Consider the following 18,543-nt stretch of genomic DNA (forward strand, 5'->3'; position numbering starts at 1 on the left):
GCTCACGTTCAAGGTGCATCTGCCATCATCGGAATTGCGGTTAGATGGGTGCCTACATGGGGAGATGGTGAGATCAGCATGCGAGAGAAGGTTAATGAGCGACGACAAACGACCACAGGGCAGACTGAGACAAAATTTAAAATAAACATCAAAATAAAATCAAATAAATAACTAACTATACATATACATATATATATACTCCGTATATATTTTGTAAAAAAGAAAAGATCGGTTTGTGTACATCTGGATCGTGTGAGATTGGGGATGATGCTCCCCGAGAGGAGGCGACGCCCGAGTGTTCTCCAAGCCGTGCGGAGAAACAGTTAACTGGTAAAGTGTTGGGGGCAACAGCCTGGCCCACGAGGCGTCCAATGGGGAGGTGGCGGTACGGGTGTCTAGCCGCATGGGGAATGGCCGTTGCGAATCATGAGAGACGGGTAGCTTGCCCCAGCCAATCACCGCCACACCACACGATGACATAATGGTGCCACCTGATGCAAGTGCTGAGTAACCCGCGTTGCATCATCCACCGCCCTGTGTTTCCGACTCCCAGTCACCCCAGAGCTGCCTCCAACCTCTCTTCCAACCCGACTTCCAACCTCCTCCTCCTCCTCCTCCCCAGATTTATCTTCATCCATCGACCACCCCCATCTCTCCGTCGTTTCCATTGCATGTTCTTCCTGTGAACGGTCTTTTGCCTTTAGATTCACCTTCCTTTCTCCCTGCAAGATGAAGGGCGTTCTCTCCCTCTCGTTGCTGCCGCTCCTGGCGGCTCCGTCCCCCATTTTGGTTGACACCATCCACAGGGATGCTGCTCCGATCCTCTCTTCCCACAACTCAAAGGAGGTTCCTGATTCATACATTGTTGTTTTCAAGAAGAATGTGTCTCCAGCATCGGCCGCGGCACACCAAGTTTGGGTCCAGGACCTTCATACTACTGTCATGGCCAAGAGATCCCTCAGAAAACGCAACCAGTTTCCCTTCAAGAACGACGCCTTCGATGGCCTCAAGCACACCTATGACATTGCCGGGTCGATAATGGGCTATTCCGGACACTTCGATGAGGAAGTCATCGAGCAAGTTCGAAGACACCCAGATGTAAGCTTGGCCACAGTCCTCCCACCATCTACCATCGTACTGACAGGTATACTCCTTTTTAGGTCCAATACATTGAGAAGGACTCTGAAGTCCATGCCTGGGATGAGCCTGTGACCGAGAACAACGCCCCATGGGGCTTGGCTCGAGTTTCCCACCGCGATAGCTTAACCATGGGCACCTTTAACAAATACCTGTACGCCGCAAATGGCGGCGAGGGCGTCGATGTCTACGTGATCGATACCGGTACCAACATCGAGCACGTGGATTTTGAAGGCCGTGCTCACTGGGGAAAAACCATCCCCACCGGTGATGATGATGTTGACGGCAATGGTCACGGAACTCACTGCTCCGGTACAGTTGCTGGTAAGAAGTATGGCGTTGCCAAGAAAGCAAACGTTTACGCAGTCAAGGTTCTGAGATCCAATGGATCTGGAACCATGTCTGACGTCGTCAAGGGAGTTGAATGGGCTGCAGGTGCCCATCTTAGCAAGATGGTTGAGGCCCGAAAGAAAGGTAACAAAGCGTTCAAGGGCAGCGCTGCCAACATGAGTTTGGGAGGCGGCAAGTCCTTCACACTTGACTTGGCTGTCAATGCTGCTGTTGATGCGGGTATTCACTTCGCCGTCGCCGCTGGAAATGACAATGCCGACGCTTGCAACTACTCTCCCGCTGCTGCCGAGAAGGCTGTCACTGTTGGCGCGTCCACCCTTGCCGATGAGCGTGCGTACTTCTCTAACTATGGGAAGTGCACTGACATCTTCGCTCCCGGCTTGAACATCCTTTCTACCTGGATTGGAAGCAAATATGCAGTCAACACGATCTCTGGTACCTCCATGGCATCACCCCATGTTGCTGGTCTTCTGGCATACTTCCTCTCTCTTCAGCCGGAGCAGGATTCCGCCTTCGCTGTCTCGCCCATCAGCCCTGCCAAGCTGAAGAAGGACATGATCGCCATCGCCACCAAGAACGCTCTTACTGACATCCCAGCGGACACTCCCAACGTAAGTTTTCCTCCAAAGCCTCATCGTTGTGAGTGGATCAGATTTTCTAACTTTTTTCAATCTAGATTCTCGCCTGGAACGGCGGCGGCTCGTCCAACTACACCGCAATCATCCAACAAGGCGGCTATGAAGCCACCCGTCCTGGCAACAAGGCGGCACAGTTGACCGAGAAGATCGAGAAACTTGGCCAAAATACCGCCAGCCAGCTTGGTGCTATCTACAGTGAGATCAAGGATGCCTTCACCATCTAATTATATGTGACGAAATCAACGGGCTTGCAAGTCCTGGTGTAATTGGAGATGAATAGGTGGATCACGTCGGGCGTGGGGTTTTCTTTGGCTGCGTTTCTTTTTTTTTTTTTTTTGCCTTCTCCTCAGTCTGCAGTATGCTTATCGTGTTTTCTTTCTTTTCGCCGGGTATGAATTATTTTTAGCTAAGGGCTTTTTGTCTCCTATATACATCACAGACTGTGACACCCTATGTTGATCTAGAGTGACTTCCCATCTTTTGTCGAGGTACCTAGGTAGCTGTGTAGTTTTTGGTTACGATGGATCCATAGAGCATGCACGAATAGACCAGATGGACAGCGTGGATCATGCTCCCATGTCTCCCCCGCCCTTCGGTGGAAATCGTTGGGTCGCCCAAATGGAAGGGGATGTTTGAAATCAGACGCAACCAGTGACAGACCTCATTGGAATATTCCAGTTTCTTTGGATATGCATCGACTAGGTAGAGCTCAAGCAACAACCGAGCCAAATCCGGCTCTCTTACCCGGTTGAGCGGGTGTTGCAACAAGCCACATCTCAGTCCAGACCTCCAGACCCCAAGCAAGAAGGTATAATCAGTCGCATGCAAACGAGAGGGGAAGGGGGGAGGGGGCTTGCTGAACAACCGAGATCAGGGCACCTGCCGAGTGTAGTTGTATGATGTGCATGAAGCTCTGAGTTTAGCAAGCACCACCCATTGGATGGCAGTTAAACCCCCTCTTTAGGGAGGCTGAATCCATCCACCCTTCACCGAGCAAGGCAGGAACCCCCCGGGGGAAGATGTAAGCAGCACAATGTCCGATGTATAATTACTAATTATTCCAGTTATCAACTGCATCGGTACGGACATTAATTACATACATTATTCGTCAAGCAGTGTATCTCTATAGATATCGTCTCTATGTACATTCGATGGCCTCCAGGCTTCAGGAGGACTTTCAAATAATGCATTTATTGAAGTCTCAAGGCTTTGCAGAACGCGCAGCCAGCGTCAAGAGAAACCACAACCACACCCAAACGGTTTGGAACGAAAAAAAACCAGGAGAGGGGATCGAATCCAAACCTTAATTCCTCAACCCTCCATTATCATCATCGTCGTCGTCGTCAAACATACTTCCGCTTCGCATGCTCGTACGACACGGATCATCTAGGGCGTTGATGTCATTCTCCACACTCACACTCTCCTCATCCTCTTCTTCCTCCTCATCCGTACTACTATCCCTCCGATGCACGTCTGGACCACGGCCCGTTTCATCTGCCGGAACCTGCTCCGCATCGTGATCGAGCGCGCGGCCAACGACACCGGGCCTCTTTCTCCGTTCAAAATCTTCCGCGTGGGCATTCGCTAGTATCGATCCCATGCGCGCGAGCGTTCCACTTGGCACGTGCATTTCGGAACGGTGCGATCCACGGCGGCGCCGCACACCGGTGAGTCCATCAGCGCCCAGACGCTCAACGTCGGTGCCTGTGGCTGGCCTGGTGGACGGTACACGAGCAATGGGGGATCCGTCAACCCGTTGTTGGGCTGCATTCGGTTGTTGCATGTGCTCAACGGACGCTTGCGTAGGTATATCATAGGGTAACGGGACGTCTCTAGATGCTCTAAATCGGCAAACGTTTGTGCAGTGTTCGTTTTCAACGCGAAGAATAGACCATATTCCTCTCCGACAAACCTCAGACAAAGAGACGATGAAGCTGAGGATTGCAGAATGCTGGAGATCATGTGTGAATATGGCGTAGAAGATCCAGTTGAATCGAAGAATTGGATCGACGACCATCGCTGCGTAGTATATCCAACGTTTTCGGAACCCAAGGAAGTCTCGTAAAAGCGGATTTTTTGAAAACGGATTTCCAAGGCTCCAGTCCATGGCAACGTCCCAAATGGAGGAATATATGGCGTTCACAAGGGCAAACGCTATGAAAGTGGCGCGAAGACTTTCGACTTTATTGACCCGGTACAGGCTCAGGGTCATGTAGTACATAATAGAAAACGAATATTTGCCAAGATTGACGATGTGCGGAAACCAATTCCTGGTATCTCGATAACGTCGAAGACACTGCAATGCACGCCATATGGATGGAACCGTTGTCAGGAATCCCATCGCCCGAGAATGAGAGGAGTTGCAGTGGGCAGGATCGGACCAGCCGGCAGAATATAAACACAAGAATAATGCCAGATTCTTTGAACCGTTAGCTCGAGCATGTGCTAAATCGAAAAGGGGATCTACTTACGCCCATAGCATATGTTTGCGAACAATACATGTCTCCGAGAAAGAAATCTCGAAATTCCACGGGGTACAAGCCGGCTAGCATCAGGCGCCACTGTAAGTACAGCGTTAGTTTCGATTGCACAGAACGAACCGGGGAACCTGCATGCATGCTTACATTAGAATAAGCCCACCATCTCCGGCTGCGATGGTAAAGTATAGGTGCCGGTATGAAGAGGATGATGATGGTCAATCCAATTAAGACGATTGGCCAATAAATATACATTTCATTAACCCAGCCGAAATTTAACCAAATGACCAAGCCTAATAAACAGACAAGGAAGCAAGGTATCTGCCGACGTTAGTAGGTCCGCCAGCAAATAGTATTCCACGGATTGAGCCGTTAGGAAGTCCCTTACCTCCGCAAGCTGACGCCAATCTAAAACGTGTCGGGTATCATATTCAAACACGAAAACATAGTTGATCTTTGAAAGCGTCCAGATTCTGCAATTTAGACAAAAGAATATAAAATGAAGTAAGATCAGAGTATATCCACCGTAGATCTACAACACCAGTTAGCATAGGAACGTTGCCAACCGGGGTTGCGGGAAGGGAATACCTGAAGTAGATAGCTTGTTCGAACACGTATGTCATCAAAATCATCATCGTCGTCGTCATTATTAAAGAGGTGTCCAACAGCATGGACCAACCCTTGGATGCCGAATACTAGCCCGGCAGAGAACAAGAGTCCGTTTCTGAAGGAGTTGGGAGAGTAATCCTGTGACCTTCTGGTCTTGCCACGAAGTTTGGTGACAGCAACCTTCCGGTTGCCACGCTCAAAATATCGAGTATACAAGTCCTCGACTGCTACGAGGTGGTTCTCGACAAGATCGCTTTGGACAAACCAAGCCTTATTGACCTTTTCGGACATATATCTCCCAGTTGGCCGCGCATTAGTTACCTTGTCATATTTCTTGTTCATTTTCCTAAAGGCTTTTCGATTTAAGTATGCATATGCTTTCAATAATTCCAGTCCCCGGTAGAACTCGAGCAAAGCCACTTTGAGCTTTCCTTTGGCTGATCTATATGGGACATCGCGCTCCTGACTGCGAACAAAGTCCCTATAGCCCTCGGGCCCATGAGATCTGTGTAGAGTGGATCCAGGTGTAGGTAACTCATCCATTTCCTTTGAGATTTTGGCAAATTTAGACGAGGTAGTTAATGATCTGCTCAGCGGTTTCTTCCATCTCGCCGCGGCACTCGAGTCATTGTTGTCATTATTTGCGGTGCCGGTGGACTTTCGCTGGTGTCGTGACCTGGCCTTGGTCCTTAGCTCCTCGAGTCTCATGTCACGCATCACATGAAGCTGTTGCTTAAGCATTCCAAGTCTATCCGTGGCCTCTTCCTCTTTCACTCTATAGAAAGACTCTATTTTAGCGAGCTCCGAGTCCAGAAAATAGAAAAACTCGTTTTCCCTATTCCTCAGCTCAAAGAACGCTTCTGCGGGTGGATCCGCAGCCGGAGATTCATGGTCCATCGACGTAAATATACGCTGCAAGAATGAACCTTTCCGGGCGCGAGGTCGAACAGGAAGAGAACCGCTCCTGGGTCTGAACACATTTCTCGGCCCCGGAAGTATGCTGGGAGGAATATTGCCGTTTTGACCCCGGCCCCGCCCTGCAGTGGGGTTTTCACCAGAGCTCAGGGAACCTCCGCTGAACATTTGACTACAGGAAGGAAAACTTGTCTCATTGGGATCTAGGGCGGGGTCCGGAAGCTCCAGAGATGGAAGGCCAGTTGACCGAGTAGCATTGGATTTTGGAGTCACAATGCTGCCATAACCGGCAGTGTGGTCTGCAAACCGCGAAGTAGGGCTCTTCAGCGGCCGTGTTTCGGGTAGGACCGCAACATGAGGCTGGAAATAACTGGTAATCTGTTGCGCGTCGCCCTCCTCATTACTTCTACAGTTATCGGAGGGACCTTTCGACTGCGTTCCACGATACGAGACAAGCTGAAGGCGACCAGGGCGCCCGATGCGAGGCGTATGAGAATCATTTCCAGAGAGTATAAAACCACGACGACCTGGAGTCCGGGGCGCCTGTTCGAGAGCCCGGAGCGCACGGGCAATGGCTTTGATCTTTTTCTTACCTAGCTACGACAGAGAACTCGAAATTAGCCCCCCAGAAGTATCATCGAAGAATTTCTCCCCATGCGTACCTTATAGTCCAGGTATTTGGCCCGCCATTCTGGGACCAGTTCTTGTTCCAGCTCCCTATTATCAAGAAGATCAGCCCAATTGTGCTTTGATCGTGGTTGACACGGGCCAAACATACTTTGCAAACTTCATCTTTATTCGGCATTGGCTGCATGATCGACAGACCACTTATTCGGTTGCACACTCGAGTCGGCATGAAAGAGAAGTGGAAGGGTCAGTCAGGTGTGGAATTCGCAGCAATTGATGAGGAACTACGCTGGGCATTTTAAGATCAATTGAAAAATTTAACGATCCTTTGGCGCGTAATCAACTCCACGGCAGCAAGGACTCCGCAGCCATCCCCTCGTCTTCCACCGAATACCAGTGGTAGCCTTAGCGAAATTTGACACCGGACCAGCAAGCCACCGAGAATTGCTTTTTTTTTCCGGCACGCATTTGCAAACCGGTTTGCCCCCACGTGGTGGGTATGTAGCTCCAAGTTGGAGGCTTTCCGACGACTGACTCAGCGACCGTTCCCGACAGTCCCAGACCGCCGAGCCGACGCGCAGTCGGGAACGGTGGCCGGCGGTGCATCCCGCCCTCGTTCAGCAGCAGTGAGCATCGCGGTTCAACGGTTGCAGCCTCGTCCAGGTCACCAGCGATGGAGGCCGTGTGACATAGGACAACTAACAAAAAATGTGTTGGTGGCTCAGGTTCGCGGGTTGGTCCCCCTAGCCCAACCAGTTAACTAGAGCAACCTGCAGAAACACGGTAACACCCCCAAAAGCTTGTCCGAAACACCCCATTTTTTTGGTAGCAAACTACTCCGTAGAGCGGTAATATCACTCGTGTGCCGAGCTTAGAGCTGTGGTACAGAAAAGGAACACTGATTGGTCCGTCTGGTTCAAAGGCAGGCCCGATCAATCAATCATCTCCCAGTGTATCCCGTACACTTGTTGATTTTGTTCCCCGATAAAGTCTTTTTTTTTTCTTTTTTTAATGATGCGCGGCTCTCGATCTTGGGCCTAGATGTTTAGAACTCAACCCTCCAGAGCCCCAGATGCGCTACTGTATTGATTGAGAGATGCTTTGGGCTCTGTTTCTTCGACAGGTTGCCGTATGTAACTAGGCACAAAAGTTTCAAAATGACGGAGTGGGACAGGAGGTCGTAGTTACGGGGTGCGCTGGGATATCTGAACACAGCGCCGGTATTTGATACTGTTGATATCATATGAACATTATTGGTCCTGCAGAGCAAGAGAACAGATTATGCTCCGAGCTCCGTCCATTGCTGGGGGAGTTCAAAGCCCCAGGTGAACTGCTCCTTAAACTTGGTCTGCATGCCAAGCCGAGTGGCCCAAGCTTGTAGATAGCCTAACTGCTGCCGCGTGAGAGGTTTGAGAAAAACCACGGGCGGCAATGCGTCACGCGTGTTAAAATCCTGCTTCCGTGCCTATCGGTTGGAAATCCGAAGGGGGGGAGAAAAAAATGCATTGACTAAACCACGGCGGTGCCCAAAGCGGGAACGGATGCTGAATTTGTCCTGTTAACTCCCGATAGCCTCGTCGCGAAGTCTCACAATCTGATCTAGATCGATTCGTCGAAAAGATTTACCTAGCTTTCGGGAAGAGACACACGGAAAGAAGCGACAAAGGAGAAGAACAACGAAGCAGCTCATCCGCAGCCATGCCTCGAGTACCCCAGTCCTCTGATTTCCCGTCCTCCTTAACCCTATCCATCATTCCTCCCGCTTCCCAAGCGAGCAGCAGCACAAACATCCTTCTCATCCTTCACGGTCTCGGCGACACTATCAACCCATACAACTCCTTTGCCTCAGCCTTACATCTCCCGGAAACCACCTGTATAACTCTCCAAGCGCCTACCCAGCTTCCGTTCCTGCTCACGGGCTACCACTGGGGCGACGATCTCGTATTTGAAGGTGACACAATCGATCCGGATCCGGGCTTCACACGTGCCAATCGCCTAATCGTGCATGAGCTTATAGTCGACGTGTTGATTGGAAAATTGGGGTACAAGGCGAGGGAGATTCTGATCCTTGGATACGCACAGGGTGCCGCGGTGGGGCTTGCCGCGGCCATGGAGTTGAATCGCCTGGAGAAAGCGGAATATAGAGAACTTGGAGGCGTTGTGGCTCTGGGAGGCGTTGTTCCTCTTTCCGCTGTAAAGGAGGATGGCAGAAGAGGCAAGTCAAGGACTCCTGTGCTGCTAGTCGGCGGAAGGGGCCCAGAGAGCGCGGTGACAGACGGAGGGACGGGTCGGACGAAAGGGGAGTTTGACTTCGTGGAACTGGTACGGTGGCAGCGGAGAGGAGACGGAATGCCGGGAAATAGAGAGGAAATGCTGCCTGTGATGCAGTTCCTCTCTCGAAGGCTGCGGAGTAGAAGTGGCGTCCCTGAGGGCAGCGTTGAGCTCACTTGAATACCCTTCCAGCCGAATATTGACGACGGCTGGAGCGAATTAACGAATGAATGGATGAAAGTTCTGACTCCAGAAACTGGGTAATACATTTCAACGTAGAATACATAAGAGTCTATTTTACACTCTCTAAGGCCACTTTGGCTCTATCGATACCCTTTCTGGCCTCAGTGTCGATGACAGGCTCTGTGGCCCGGCCGCCATCTCTTAACAACGTCCGTATGGCATCCTCGCTATCCTTCAGAGCCTTCCGCCCTTCCTCTCGCACTTCACTCTCCCAGTATCTGCGGGCTGCATCCCATCGCTTTTGCTGTCGTCGTAGGGAATAAATTATACCAACCGCGGCAATTGTACCGGCCTCCTCCAAAGTCGTAGCGGAAGTTGCCACGTACGTTAATACCGACAAAGCAGACGTTAATGTCGTCGTTGACACACTGCTAAGCACCAGAGTCTGTGCTAGCGCATGAAGCGATGGCACCTTTGTGTTGAGGAGGTGATCTCTGGTTTGTGAAATAGTGGCGGGCCATTTCCCGGTCGAGAGGGCCTTGGACGCCTCGCCTTCCTTCAAATTTGAGGTTGCACCATCGGTCGTCTGAGTCGGAAAGGATTCGTTTTGGTTCAGTAACCCAGCCTGCTGGAATTTCCCGCCGAGCCATATCGCTTTCCGTTCCGCCTGCGGGAGCCATTGCTTATCCAGAATACTTGCACTCAACATTCCAACATCATCAACTCGCCAAAACAGCTTCCACCACACTAGATTACGCCATTTATGGTGGGAAAACGCATCATTAAGAGACTGTCGGAGTTCCGTATGTGCACTCTCCGCCCACGACGAGACTTCTGTCTCCAAAGCTGCTCGCACGTTTTCTGAGACCGACTCCGCCTCTCGCTTTTGTAGAGTGGCATTTTCGTCCCTAGCGAGATTTCTCTCTGTAGAATCTAGGACTGACTGGGCGAGTCCACGGACTTCTGGACGTAGGGCGGAGTCTTGGTATTGTTCAACCATCCACTCAATGAGGGGTTGAAAACCGCTCCTCGTCCACCCACGCTCATATTCAGTCGCATGCTGAGCTGACTCCCTGAATCTAGCTAGTGCCAATTCTGCTTGTTCTAAATCGACAAAGGAAAATGACTGACTTCCTGTTTTCGGTGCCGGTTTCGCGTTGAGGTTGAATGTCGCGTGGACGATGGGTTTATCGGCGTTTCCATTTATATTTTTTGCTATTTTTGTGTATGCCAGCAGATCCTCGATTCCATTTCCACAAACTATAGTCTTGTGCACGGGATATCGAACGGTAGTATGGTGTGCACCGTCGGATGAGCCGATGGATATCGTAGGCGTCTCAACGGCATTGGATATAGCATCAGGAAGCAAATGTGATGTTCTAGTACTTATTGACGAAATTAAAATTTCAATGCTCGCATTCCGCAGTGTTATCGATGGTATGGAAATCGTTGGCAATGAGCTATCGGTCACCGGAGTTTCTGAAGGTTCGCCATATCTGCATTATTCAATCAGCCCACGATCAAAGACAACCGAGCCTAGAAAGCGCACACACCTTATCAACAGCCCCTGCGAGTCACGTAGATGGTATTCTTCGAGATGCTTCTCCCAGTCCGCCTTGGAACTCAACGGGTCGGCAAGGATCAATCGCACAAGTCTGACTGCTGTCGCAGTATCATCCACTCCAAGCACTATCCACCACATCAAAACCCACAAGTCAGCTCCAATTCGGCCTGATTATGTCCAACCTGAGCCTAATATGTGCGTGACCTACCGGCAATTCTCACAACAGGCCTCTCGCTCTCCAAGCCCCTCAACGCCAGCTGCAATCGTGCTAGATCAACATGCTCTGCTGCAACTTCGCCAACCCGGCCCAAAGCTTCATATAATTCCTTATAGCGGGCCGGAACAAACTGATTCTCATGGGATGCGACACTAGCGGAGACTGTTGACGTAAGGCGTCGGTGGAATCTAGGGAATTTGCGACGAAGCGGAGAGGAATTCACGGTAGAACGGAGGGATTGGCGGGCTGGGGAGCACGCCGGACAGGAGAGGAGGAAATCTGCTAGGTCTAGAGGCCCTTTTAAGAGGCTAGCCCGGAGTTTTGAGGGCATTGGACCTGCGAAGAGTCGAGCACCTTGTGGTTGGGAGTTTGTTTCGTTGACGGTCAACTTTTGGCGGACGAGGAAGCTCAGGGCTTGGCATCCGGCTGGTATGACGGCGCGTTGGGAGAAATAATCCGGAAATGTTACACAGGAGGAACTACGAGGAAGATTAACAAGGCCATTGGTATTTTCGCTGGCAATAACTATTTCAAATCTTCAGGATGTACACGAAACAAATCATCGGTATCATTGAGACCCGCGGCGGATCCAACTCATGCACGAAACGACCCGAAAACGGGAAGCAGACGTGCTGAAGGGTTTCATCCAGGATAATCATTAAGTTCTTTCTTCGTGAATCATCTCCATACAATTTCATTTTATTTTATTTGGGATAGATTAGCTGGCGAGAAGGGGCGCCAGAGAGTCTTAGCAAAAGGACAAGAGGAGGAGAGGTGACGGCAAGAAGTTTAGGCGCAGTCTACAACTTTCTGGACTGTCTGCAACGACGCCCTTATGCCTCCTTGCGGCGAGGTCTGCCAGAGCCAGAGGACCTGAGATCGATTAGTCTAAGCCAGAACAGCGCAGATACCACAATGCGACTCACATGCTGATTCTCCGGGCCACAGTAGCGAGTCCAGCGTCATTCTCTGCTTCCTGAGCCGCGCGCTCTAGGGCCTGTCTTCGATCTTCTTCCGCCTTCCTCATCACTTCTTCCTGTGAGGGCGGCAGGCGCTCGTTTTGCAGGTCGACCTTACGGGCATCTTCAAAATTATGAATTGCTTGTTTGATGCCTTCTGCGCCAAGCATGAGCGTCCCTGCAGGCAGACGACCCCCAGATGCAGTCTTTAATTCCGTAACACGTTCGGATTCTTCACGCAAAACCTGGAAAACGCGAGAGAGACGCCCAATAGCAAGGATCTTGTTCTTGATTGCGCGTCTCTTGAACTCTGCACTGTCAGTATCCATTGGAAGAGGTGGCGATGCTGGAGCAGAAGAAAATGCTGAAGGTTCCTCCTCGAGCTCTTCCTTTGAGCATGTGTTTAGAATGGCAATTAGCATGTCAGTAATCTTTTCGCCAACAAATGGCAGTGACCAGGTGAAAACGTCCATGAAATTCGGGAGCCAGTACGGGTGAGGCGTGCAGTTGAACTGTCGGATGTTCATTACATTGTTTTCATACTTAAGAACCGCGGCTTTGTTGTTATAAACGTCGAGGTAATTAGGAGCGCTGAAGATAGTCATGACACTGGGAAAGCCAGTTGTGCGAGTCTTCCGATACATTCTATACCCGGCATCTTGGGCCTCGTGGGCGCGGATTATCGATAACAAGTTGTTTTTCTCAAGAAATGCACAGGCCGCTGGATAAGAGAAAAAGAAGGAACATCCTCGGACATTGTTGTGGACGAAATATTCCCCCGTCTTTTCCGTTCCAAAATCTTCAAGAGGGTCAGCCCAGAGAATGTCGCACATTAATCCATGAGTAGGTGGTTCTCTGAAGCGATCAATCTTCATACCAATTAATTATCAAGTGATTGGAGAACAGTGGAGGGACTAAACGTACAGATTTTATATCCTCCAACGTATGTAGTTCAGGGCTTAGACCACCGTGAATGCAAAGGAACTGTTTATTCATAATGGCAGCCAAGGGGAGTGCACAAAATGACTCCATGCATGCATCATACACTTTCTCTGAGTATTTATGTTTGCATTCCAATTTGAATGTGAAATAGTCAGTGAGATGGCGGCATTCATGATTCCCGCGCAGCAACCAGAGTGTATTAGGGTACCAGATCTTTAGAGCCCATAGATATAATACGCACTACCATCACGATATCAGTGAAAACACATGATAGACAATACGATCTCGGCATACCTCAATGCTGAAGTAACCTCTGTCAACGTAGTCTCCCAGGAACAGATATCGTGTCTCTGCTGGGTCTCCTCCAACTTCAAACAATTTCATCAAGTCATAATATTGGCCATGCACGTCGCCACACACGGTGATGGGAGCATCCATCTCCAGGAGATTTGGCTCTGCACGCAGCAATTCTGTTCCTGCTTGTATGATCCATAGCGCTTGGTCTTCGGTGAGTCGTCCTTCGCGATAGAAATGTTGCTTAAGAAATGCGAGATTAGGCTTGGAGGGATCCACAGGTGACCAGAACTGTTCGTTTGTTGGAGTGTGAAATGCAGGAGCTTGCACCTCTGTGTGGTTTGTGAGTTAAGAAGCAAGGCGTTCTTGAAAGTGCAGGAAAAAACATACCTTTGCAGACTCTCTCCAGGGTAGAAACCTGGGTCCCGTCTTCCATAGTATGGAGTGTGAAGTCAATCTCAGGGACGGGCTTCTTCTCGGTGACAGCCCGGACAATTTTGGACCCATCCATGGCGGCTCAGGTTTCAACACAGCGACGCGCGCTGGGAGAAGGTCAAGGAGGAAGAAAAAAAAATGAGTTGGTGAGATGTGCAAGCGCGCAGTTTTGCAAAAGAAGAGGAAAAAAAAGAATATAGCTTTCTCAATGGAGGGGTACCAGGCTTGTTTCACAATTATTCCTTTTTCACCCAGGTTTGCCTGGTTGGTCAGGATGGCCGGTGAAGAGAAATTATCGCGGAAGACTCCAAAGGGTAACAGATATCGTCAGGCCAGTAGGAACTTGGATTCGACGAGGCTCAGAATCGTCGCGAACCGTTGCGACATGAAGGTTCGGCGAGTCCGTGATCGCGGTCAGGGGGAGTGGGATGGTAGGTCTCTCCACACGTTTGGGTGTGGTCGAAGGTTTAACTATCGGTGAGGCAGCAACAGGGCAAGGAGAGTGGCGTCCGTAGCCTCTGCAGGTCAGTCGAGGGATTTGGCGACGCTGGTGAATCGACAACAGGTGGGCTGAACTGCGCAGATCTTTATCAATTTTGATGGTTGTTTGGATGTTGTTTAAGTGCCGCTTAGGGCGGCACTGAGTATTGTTTGGACTTTTGAGAACCACAAAAGCCAACGGCCGCCTCGGCCAAGCATCTGATCGCGACTTTCCACGCCACCACCGACTCCAGCGACATCAACTCAACACCACCCTGGCCAAGGTCATTACCGCTTGAGCTGCTCTGGTTCACGTCCACTCCGTACAAGACGCAACTTTTTCTCCTGGCTGAGCCCCGTCTCAACCGGAACTTCCAGAACAACATGTACGACTTGTCCAGTGAGTTCACCCCAGCCAAGCCGGCTTCGCGACAAGACGGGCAACTAGCTGACCTTTCGCCAAAAAGAACCCCATCCGCTGTTAGCCCAGATACCCTTAACAGTTTCCCCGTTCGTCTCTTTGCCGACGGCCATGACCCTTCCATACACCTATAAATCCGTCCCTTCTACTCTCCCACCTTCTGTTCTAGCTGATGGAGCCAGCTCGGGAAAGGCCCGCTATGTGGTTTCTTCCGGTGGCCACGCCGCTCATCCAGATGAGATTATCGCTTCATGTCAACAGCTTGAGGATCATATAAACAAACTACGGGCAGAGACAGAGGCTACAATCCGAAAATGGGAAGAATCAAACAAGGCTCGCGAGCTCGCGGAAAAGCGACGTGTTGCTCCTGGGTGGCTAGATCGAGAGGAGAAGCTTCTGCAGCCGATCCACTCATCATCCAAGGCTGGCGCTCAGAGTGAGGCAAGCATTTTAGAAGGACAGTTGGCGGAACAAAGCAGGAAGGTGACTACATCTCCGATGATCCCAAAGAACGAGGGAGAGGAGCTTGATCGTGCATTTGGGGGGCTCGCACTAAGGTGAAATCCATCGGATGTGCTTTACAACATGCCACAAGGTCACCTTTACATCCTCCGTATGAGCTTCACGGGAAGACTCGGTTTCGGAACAGGTACTCTCAGCACGCCTAGTAGCAAATTATTGCGCTACGGTCGTCCACCCTCCCCAGTACAAAGTGGGATTGATTTCACTCAAGGTCCCCATCCTTGCGGGGTGAGTTTTTAAGCGGGCCATGGGAGATATCGCCGAAGGGGAACGCATACGACATTCCTCTCAAATCAGTAAGACACGCTCTAGAAGCATTTTAGATCCTCCAGCCCGCCATATCAATATTTATTATTAGTAGCAATAATAGACTTGAGGTCTGGTCAGTTTGGCGTGGTCGAGGATTCGGGGAGATGGGCATATCTCAAGTCGCACATGTATCTGTTACAGGATTATATATATTTAAGAAAATTCTCAATAATATATGAATTTCCACAGCGTAGACCTCTGAGTATAAGTGACCGCTGGTCGCATGCGTTTTGTTATACTCAGCACAAAGTCAAAGGGACTTCGCGTCATGCAGTCTTGGTCGCACCCAACCACTGTTATTTGCTCACGACCAGTCGCCTCTTCCCCGCCTAGAAGAAAAAGAAGAGGATCATTCGAAGCACCTCACGAGTCGCAAAAGAAAAGTATACCACGACCAAAGCTCTAAACGCGAGAATGGAAGTTCTTCACGACGCCCCGAACCCCGCATCTTTCGTCACGCTCGCTGAGCACCAATCCCACACGCCCGAGTCCTTCTACTCCGGGCCTCCGATCCTGCACCACCTGAGCGAGAGATGTAAGGTTGTGATCCTGGACGGAGATTTGACCTCCACCCCAGCATTGAGCGGTCTTAGACCTTCAACTGCCGGTCCAGATGCGACAAATGGCGCGCCTACTATCGAAGCGTCCGGAGATCAAGAGAAAGAAGTTGTGATTGATGGTGTCGACGTTTGGGTTACATCTGAGTATGAGACATTCTCAGCACCGGGGTTCCAATGATATATCTGATAGCTAACCATTCCATTTATTTTTTTTTTGGCGGGGGGTCCATAGGAAATTGCTCCTCTACAATGCGGCTGCGACGACCGGCGTCGCCATTCCGTACCCTACGATCTCGCTCCATGCCATTCAGCGCCTCAAGCTACCTAACTCACAGGAAACAGCGGATGTACAAGGACTATACATGCAGCTCTCAATGGGAGGGGATGCTGAGGACATGGAGGAGGACGTAGAGGAAGAGCCAGTCTCCTTGACCATTGTCCCGCAAACGGCTAGTACACGGGCAGAAGGGGAGGGAGAAGACGAAGCGCTCCTCACAGACGACAAGCCTTCCCAGACTCCCACGGAACTTCTCTTCGCTGCTTTATCTACCTGCTCCAACCTCCACCCAGACCCGGCCGCCGGCGAGGAAGAGGGTGAAGATGAACAGCAGCTTGGGAACAGCGTGTTGTTCCAGAATGGTCTGATCATGCCTGGAAACAGTGCAGGCGGGCTTCCTCCTGCGATGCCTGGAAGTGGAGGATGGATTACGGCGGAAAATATGCACGAGTACTTTGACGAGGAGGGTAACTGGATTGGTGATGACCAGGGGCCTCTGGGACCGGGCGCAGGCTCGACCCGGCCCCGAGAGGACGACGAGGGAGGCCAAAACGGAAGTGGTGCAGAGACGGAAGAAACAAAATGGCGAAGAACCGGGTGATCAATATCTTCATAGAGCAATATTGTCTCAAAAATGATCGAAATGCAAAGATTAAAGGGAGATGAGTTGCGAAGCCTGTGAATACTCAATAAGTTGTGCTATCCAACTATAGCTGCATACTATAATAATATTCACACTTTGAAAGGCCAGATGTTGATAGATCAGTTTTTTCAGACGTTTGCGCTACATCTGCTGGCGCAGGATATCGAGTTAGGCTTGGACGGCCATTCCCTTCTCCAAGGTTGCAGCAGGCTATCCGCCATATACTCCGTAATACAGAATAGATCCATTACTTTCTCACTTTGAAACAAATCCTCTCATTAGTCCGACTGAGCGTTTTAGCAACCCTGGAATGTGTCGTCCCAACAGAAAAGAAAAAGGGGTTTCGTGGTGGATCGCATTGAATTGCCCTTCCGCCTACCTTCCGCTCTCCTTGTATCGGATGTGAATTCCGTCCCCGGCTCGAGGCAAACCAAATGGAGAACATCCAAGCTACAATGGCCCAAGTTGCCGGAAGCCTTGGCCATCAGCATTTGAGTGTTGAACGCCCGTTCGTATGTATGTCGCAAGTGTGCTCTTTAATGCATACCTGCAGACCTCGCCCATCAGCTGCAGGTGGAGATGCGAAGTCGCGCAATATTAAAATGCGTAACGGCCATTTCCATTGGGCATTTGGGAGCCACTATTCAACGTAGAATCACGGAGTATATCCTAATGATCCAAGAGAAACAGTTGACGACATAACGGGATCATGACTCTCAAAACAAGGAGCTCATAGAGCCGAGGTCATGAACAGTGATAGCCCAGCTCCGTGAAAGTCCATATGCTGTTTTTCAAAAGTTGACTCCGTCATCTCAACTTCCCCCGCACTAGTACGTCTGGCTGGCTGCGCCTAGCATGTGCAGTGTATATCACATCCTTTCCCCGACGGAAAAGAAGAAAACGTTGAAAGACCGACTGGAAGGTTCATCCTTGTTTGAATAGATTTCCTGGCTCGGGGGTCGATCTGAAAAGGACAAGAGCTTGCTCGAGAGTGAGACCGGTGGCTGAACAAGCTCCCAGAAATTAGCATCGAGGGCATCCTTGAGAACACCGAAAAGGCCAAAGCGTTTCAAGCAGAGTACCAAAAATGAAAGTCAATTCTCCGTGTCTTATGTCGATCTGGGAAATCGAGCTCGACTTTGCCCGAACGAAGGGATCTCGATCGACGAAAGAACTGGTCCTTTCATCAATATCGAAGTCGGACAATAGTGCTGCGAGGCTGCTTTTGTATTCGAGCTTTCAGCTGAATTCCATCTACAGGTATGGAGTACATGGCTTCTTTGCCATCAGCTGTTGACCAAACACTCTCGTAATTGGTGGTGTTTAAAAGCGCGAAGAGGATGTTGACATGGAAGAGGTACTCGGCACTCAACACGGTTATCCACTCAAGGCTCACCCTTTGCAAGGGGGAGAAGGTCACTTGATAGTGTGACCATAGATGGCCAGGGATGGACGACGAACTACGACACGCCCTGTCCCATCTACCCCCGCTGTTAAATTTTCTATGGTCGTATTTTGACGAATATGAACATGCCATTCGTCAGGTCCTAAGTCCAGGCTGAACATTTTTCCGGTCCATTGCGAGCTCAACTTGAAATCGCAGTCCCAACGAAATATCCAGTAATCACTTTACTTCATGCTCCGTATGCTTTGGTGTGTACGCCGCGTGGAGTACGGAATAAAGGAGCGAGTTATTAAGTACATGCTCAAAT

At 50.3% G+C, this 18,543-nt stretch overlaps 7 protein-coding genes across 7 annotated transcripts; 4 read left to right on the forward strand and 3 right to left on the reverse strand.

The window, feature by feature from the left end:
• Window positions 1–567: 567 nt before the first annotated feature.
• Window positions 568–2,725, forward strand: SUB8 (serine protease). The gene is made up of 3 exons (XM_003069887.2): window positions 568–1,098; window positions 1,161–2,099; window positions 2,165–2,725. The coding sequence occupies exons 1-3, from the start codon at window positions 730–732 to the stop codon at window positions 2,348–2,350; spliced, it is 1,494 nt and encodes a 497-aa protein (XP_003069933.1). The 5' UTR covers window positions 568–729; the 3' UTR covers window positions 2,351–2,725.
• A 587-nt stretch (window positions 2,726–3,312) lies between these two features.
• Window positions 3,313–7,133, reverse strand: D8B26_006105 (uncharacterized protein). The gene is made up of 7 exons (XM_066125088.1): window positions 6,906–7,133; window positions 6,790–6,844; window positions 5,192–6,724; window positions 4,992–5,135; window positions 4,751–4,924; window positions 4,598–4,687; window positions 3,313–4,545 (listed from the first exon to the last, which is right to left on the reverse strand). Exons 1-7 carry the CDS (start codon window positions 6,917–6,919, stop codon window positions 3,430–3,432), a joined length of 3,126 nt encoding a protein of 1,041 aa, XP_065981169.1. The 5' UTR covers window positions 6,920–7,133; the 3' UTR covers window positions 3,313–3,429.
• Window positions 7,134–8,176: 1,043 nt separating this feature from the next.
• Window positions 8,177–9,282, forward strand: D8B26_006106 (uncharacterized protein). The gene has a single exon (XM_003069885.2). It carries the CDS (start codon window positions 8,453–8,455, stop codon window positions 9,203–9,205), a length of 753 nt encoding a protein of 250 aa, XP_003069931.2. The 5' UTR covers window positions 8,177–8,452; the 3' UTR covers window positions 9,206–9,282.
• D8B26_006107 (uncharacterized protein) lies at window positions 9,270–11,320 on the reverse strand (the record flags this gene model as incomplete). The annotated part of the gene is made up of 3 exons (XM_003069884.2): window positions 9,270–10,704; window positions 10,762–10,897; window positions 10,981–11,320. 3 exons carry the CDS (start codon window positions 11,318–11,320, stop codon window positions 9,318–9,320), a joined length of 1,863 nt encoding a protein of 620 aa, XP_003069930.2. The 3' UTR covers window positions 9,270–9,317.
• Window positions 11,321–11,487: 167 nt separating this feature from the next.
• Window positions 11,488–13,951, reverse strand: CNA1 (3',5'-cyclic-nucleotide phosphodiesterase (PDEase) (3':5'-CNP)). Its single transcript, XM_003069883.2, has 5 exons — window positions 13,575–13,951; window positions 13,185–13,516; window positions 12,873–13,130; window positions 11,916–12,817; window positions 11,488–11,862 (listed from the first exon to the last, which is right to left on the reverse strand). Exons 1-5 carry the CDS (start codon window positions 13,693–13,695, stop codon window positions 11,823–11,825), a joined length of 1,653 nt encoding a protein of 550 aa, XP_003069929.1. The 5' UTR covers window positions 13,696–13,951; the 3' UTR covers window positions 11,488–11,822.
• Window positions 13,952–14,377: 426 nt separating this feature from the next.
• On the forward strand, window positions 14,378–15,494 carry D8B26_006109 (uncharacterized protein). Its single transcript, XM_003069882.2, has 2 exons — window positions 14,378–14,499; window positions 14,567–15,494. The coding sequence occupies exons 1-2, from the start codon at window positions 14,484–14,486 to the stop codon at window positions 15,079–15,081; spliced, it is 531 nt and encodes a 176-aa protein (XP_003069928.2). The 5' UTR covers window positions 14,378–14,483; the 3' UTR covers window positions 15,082–15,494.
• Window positions 15,495–15,675: 181 nt separating this feature from the next.
• On the forward strand, window positions 15,676–16,939 carry D8B26_006110 (uncharacterized protein). The gene is made up of 2 exons (XM_003069881.2): window positions 15,676–16,055; window positions 16,144–16,939. The coding sequence occupies exons 1-2, from the start codon at window positions 15,766–15,768 to the stop codon at window positions 16,787–16,789; spliced, it is 936 nt and encodes a 311-aa protein (XP_003069927.2). The 5' UTR covers window positions 15,676–15,765; the 3' UTR covers window positions 16,790–16,939.
• The last annotated feature ends 1,604 nt before the right edge of the window (window positions 16,940–18,543 follow it).

Source organism: Coccidioides posadasii, chromosome 3 (genome assembly GCF_018416015.2).
Source record: "Coccidioides posadasii str. Silveira chromosome 3, complete sequence".
Classification (NCBI taxonomy): Eukaryota; Fungi; Ascomycota; class Eurotiomycetes; order Onygenales; family Onygenaceae; genus Coccidioides; species Coccidioides posadasii.

Coding starts and splice junctions, on each gene's coding strand:
- SUB8 (XM_003069887.2), top strand. CDS start 730: ATGAAGGGCGTTCTCTCCCTCTCGTTGCTGCCGCTCCTGGCGGCTCCG. Junction 1,099..1,160: donor AAGTTCGAAGACACCCAGAT/GTAAGCTTGGCC, acceptor ACTCCTTTTTAG/GTCCAATACATTGAGAAGGA. Junction 2,100..2,164: donor TCCCAGCGGACACTCCCAAC/GTAAGTTTTCCT, acceptor TTTTCAATCTAG/ATTCTCGCCTGGAACGGCGG.
- D8B26_006105 (XM_066125088.1), bottom strand. Junction 6,725..6,789: donor CCAAATACCTGGACTATAAG/GTACGCATGGGG, acceptor TCTCTGTCGTAG/CTAGGTAAGAAAAAGATCAA. Junction 5,136..5,191: donor GAACAAGCTATCTACTTCAG/GTATTCCCTTCC, acceptor CTGGTGTTGTAG/ATCTACGGTGGATATACTCT.
- D8B26_006106 (XM_003069885.2), top strand. CDS start 8,453: ATGCCTCGAGTACCCCAGTCCTCTGATTTCCCGTCCTCCTTAACCCTA.
- CNA1 (XM_003069883.2), bottom strand. CDS start 13,695: ATGGATGGGTCCAAAATTGTCCGGGCTGTCACCGAGAAGAAGCCCGTC. Junction 12,818..12,872: donor CGTTGGAGGATATAAAATCT/GTACGTTTAGTC, acceptor ATTGGTATGAAG/ATTGATCGCTTCAGAGAACC. Junction 11,863..11,915: donor GTGGCCCGGAGAATCAGCAT/GTGAGTCGCATT, acceptor AATCGATCTCAG/GTCCTCTGGCTCTGGCAGAC.
- D8B26_006110 (XM_003069881.2), top strand. CDS start 15,766: ATGGAAGTTCTTCACGACGCCCCGAACCCCGCATCTTTCGTCACGCTC. Junction 16,056..16,143: donor GACGTTTGGGTTACATCTGA/GTATGAGACATT, acceptor GGGGGTCCATAG/GAAATTGCTCCTCTACAATG.